Source organism: Emys orbicularis, chromosome 4 (genome assembly GCF_028017835.1).
Source record: "Emys orbicularis isolate rEmyOrb1 chromosome 4, rEmyOrb1.hap1, whole genome shotgun sequence".
NCBI classification, from domain to species: domain Eukaryota; kingdom Metazoa; phylum Chordata; order Testudines; family Emydidae; genus Emys; species Emys orbicularis.
In genome coordinates this window covers 28910767-28914816 of record NC_088686.1, presented here as the reverse complement: position 1 = coordinate 28914816, position 4050 = coordinate 28910767, and the positions used below count along the sequence as shown (strand labels likewise).

Here is a 4050-nt window from a genome sequence, read left to right as displayed (position 1 = left end):
ACAGTCCAAGGCATCTTGTACTCGAGGCATGGTGTATTGGTCAACTGTAGTGCGCCTGTTTAGGGTGCGGTAGTCAATACACATCCGGATTTTCCCACTCTTCTTATGAACCACCACAATGGGAGAGGCGTAGGGGCTTCGGGACTCTGTAATGATACCATTCGCGATCAGCTCTTGAAGATGATGGCGTACGTCTTCCATCTCAGAGAGAGCAATCCTCCTAGATCTCTCCCTGAAGGGTCGGGGATCTTGTAGCCTGATGTGGTGTTCCACTCCTTTGGCACATCCCACGTCCCACTCATGCAGTGAGAATACCTTGGATCTCTCACAAAGCTTCTTCCGCAGGCGATCCTTCCACTCCTCAGACAATGGTGAGTCCCCAAAGTCAAACTTTGCGGGATCCATCACTGGAACTTCAGCTTCACACTGGGGTCTCACAATGGTTTCAGGCTCAAAGATGTCTGCAATCTTCTGCCCCGGTTTTACAAACACGTCACGGCGTGTTTCATTAGCAATCAGTATAGTCACCTCTTCCTGGGCTTCAGCAGGTAGGGTTATGACACCACTGAGAACCAGCACTCCTTCTGGGAGCCCTCCCTCGGTCGGCTGCTCTACCATTGCTAATGTTTCCTTACTGTCTTTTAGGCAGGTACTCATGACAATCACTTCCTTTTCTGTCATTGCAGGAACCACTAAGGGGACCGGGCCCGCATACCTCAATGCTCCCACTGGCAAATCAGGCATCACTTTTCTTGTGTCCTCAATTTTTCTGTAGGCTGCGGCACAGTGTGTGTGTATCACCAAGGTGTTCAGATATTGGTCCCCTGCTCGCTGTCTGCAGTAATCTGCAAGTACCTTAAAGAGACTGGAGTTGGTCCCTATTAGCACGGACACATCAGAGGCTCCTTTAGGGTCAGGGCATATTAAAGCAGCAGTGTCCACCTCCTATCTTACCCCAGCAATCTCTTCTGGGAATTCCAGGTGTACTATGACATACCCCTGATAGGGGTATTCATCCATGCTGAGGCCACACAGGCCAAGCCCTGTCAGGGGCCGTATAGGCAGATGCCCAAGCATCTGCTGGTAGAAAGACTGGAATATGATAGTCACTTGGGATCCTGTGTCAAGCACTGCTCTACATTCTGTCCCTTCAACCTTTATAGTTACCTCCGCTCGGGGTCCTATCAATCCTGGTGGGATTCGGGCTGCATGGTTCTTTCCAGGGGAGCCTCCACACCCTGTAGGCCTAGGCGGCTCCCTTCCCAGGCCCTGGGGCCGTTTCCCGACTTTCCCCAGGTGGTCCTCAGCTTTTGATATACTAGCGTGGGATTCTCTGCATTCTGACACCTTGCAGCAATGTGCCCACCCTGGCCACACCGGTAGCAGAAGAAGGATTGTCCTTTCCCTTGTTGCCTCGGTGGGGCAGAGGTTCTAAATGTAGTCTTCTGGACCGTGGTAGCGGAGGGTTCCTTGTACCTTGAAGTATTTGCTGAATCGATGGTATTCTCTAATTCAGCCACTTTCTGTGTCAGGACCTGCACTCGTTGGGTAAGTTCCTCTTGAGGATTCACCATCAGTGCCTTGGGCGTTCGGATGGATGTTGTGCCAGTCGCCTGGTGTGGCTGCACCTCCCAAACCTCGCCAGCTGCCTGCCTCTCTTCTTCCTCTCGGACCTCTTTTATCAGCTGAGAGTAACTCGGTGGATTGTCTTGCCGTTCTCTTAATCGGAGGTGGAGAAGGATTGGGTTCTGATATTGAATTCCTCTCACAATCTGAGCCAATCTAGTCCGGTCCATTTGCCCAACTGCCACTGCTCCCCTCATGATGGCTCTCTGCAATAGTTTCTCCAACCTCTGGATATAGGCAGAAACCTTCTCTCCCTTTTGTTGCCTGGCATTGAGGAACTTGCAATAGACATCATCTGAGCCCTCGGTTCTCCCGAAGGCATGATCAAGGGCCTCTAGGCAGTCCTTCACCTTGACCCCAGGGTTACTGAGCTTCAGGGTGCGAATCACATCTAGGGCTGGCCCCCTGAGGCACTCTACTAGTCGCCTTCTCTTTTCAGCCTCAGGCACCACCCACTCCTGCAGCATTTCAGTGGTGTGTTCCAGCCAGGGTTCAAATGCTTCCTCCCCAGGTATTGGGGTGGGACCCCCAGAAAACAACCTCAGTTTACGATAGGGGCTTGACTCAGGGTGGGGTGGCATAACCTTCTCTAATGCTTGCCCCAAAGCCTTCGCCCACTCATCAGGTGAAGGAGCAATCTCCCGGTGTGGGACTCCTGGATCAAGGCCCAACAGACCTGGCATATCAGCCAAAGTCTTTCCCTCTTTCCCCAAAAAGGCCGACATTTTCTTTAGAAACTCTACATCAGAGGCAGGGACTGGTGAGGGCTGGCTCCCAGTGGTTATTACCGTCCACTCACCATCTTCCACTGCTATCGTGCCCGGAACCTGTAGGGGTTCCACAGCCGATGGCAGCTCGCACAGTACAGCAAAAGCCCCCTCCTCCCTCACAAACATGCGCCCACGCATTTTGCACTTACTCAGGTACTCAGTGGATACCCTTAAGATAGGTTCTATTGCACCCTCATCAAACGCCTCCGGCACCCCCGTTACCAAAAGACAGTTCCTAGGGTTAATATTCATCCCCTTGCACCAGTCCTCTAGCAAGTGTAGGGCCATTATACAAACTGTAAATTTTTTACAAATATATCAGATCAAAACAACAACAAGAAGATTTTTAGGTTTTCCCAAGTTAATGAATCACCCAAGATGTGCTTGCGAGGGGTACTGACCCAGAGATCCCGGACGAGCCCCCAAAAATGTAACCCTTCTGCCAGGCCAAGTTGATAGCAGCAAGGGCCGGGTTCAGTACATAGGGGTCCCTTCCCAACAGCGTGACACAGAACCAGCTCGAGCCCCCACCCAGTGACCTGGGAAAATCTTACACACACCCCTGGGCGCCTCGAAGAGGCAATACTTCCCCTCTCGCAAGCACAGAGCCTCGGTGTAGCAGAAAATGTTTAATAACATGAGGTAAACGACATAGCATTAAATTGGGAAAACACCACAACTAGAGTTCATAGACCAAACCATGAGCGAAGACCCACCCCAGCAAATTGGGCCGTGTCCTTTCCCGTTGGTTCTTGAAACCAGCCACCCAAGAATCACCAAAGTCCCAAAAGTCCAACAACCCCAAAGTCTCTTGGGTCCAGCAACCCAAGAATCACCAAAGTCCCAAAAGTCCAACAGCCCCCCCAAAGTCTCTGTCCCTGGTCAGTGCAGCCCCAGAGTTTGGGGGGGGGGTGCGCAGGGTGTTAAGGGGCACCTTACGTGATCCGAGACCAACCGGCCACCTCTCCGTGGGGTTCCGCCGCAGCCTTCACCAGGAGCCGCTCCACTCCACCTGCTGTCCCGTGAGCCGCTCCTGCCGTCCCACGAACTGCTCTGCTCTGCCAGCTGCTCCGCTCACCGACCTGTGAGCCGCTCGGCTCCGCTCCACTTCAACCGTCCCTTGGGGCCGCTCCAACCGTCCCCGCAAGGCTCCGCCCTGCCAGCTGCTCTGCTCACCGACCTGTGAGCCGCTCAGCTCTGCTCCAACCGTCCCCGCGAGGCTCCACTCGGCTAGCTGCTCCTCCAGCCGTCCCCGCAAACTGCTCCGCCAGCCGCTTAGCAATAGAGCTTCAGGCTCCCCCACTAGTTAACACAGCCTCAGTGATCTCAGCTCTTAGTAACTTTAGCTCTTTTGTGATTTCAGCTCTTAGTGATTTCAGCTCATAGTAGGGGAGCCCCAGTGCTGGTGCACTAGTGACCCAAAGTGAACTCAGCTCAGCAGCCTGTAACTAGACTCCTAAGGGAATCAAAGTTAGCTCTGACATTCAACAGTGGAGAGAGGAGAAGGTGCAATTGGTGTTTCAGGCCCACAAAAGGGACCCACACCACCAGGTACCTGCCCCCAACCTCTCTCAATTCGCTGGGTTTTGTAACCCATGCCCCTTGACAAGCAAATGCTACTTAGGTAATGGTGAAGGACTCACTCAGTCCTTCT

The 4050-nt window shown here is 53.1% G+C and overlaps 1 protein-coding gene across 1 annotated transcript; it reads right to left on the bottom strand.

Moving 5' to 3' along the window:
- Positions 1-1184: 1184 nt before the first annotated feature.
- LOC135877236 (paraneoplastic antigen Ma1 homolog) lies at positions 1185-2534 on the bottom strand. The gene has a single exon (XM_065402625.1). The coding sequence runs from the start codon at positions 2532-2534 to the stop codon at positions 1185-1187; it is 1350 nt and encodes a 449-aa protein (XP_065258697.1).
- Between the last annotated feature and the right edge of the window lie 1516 nt (positions 2535-4050).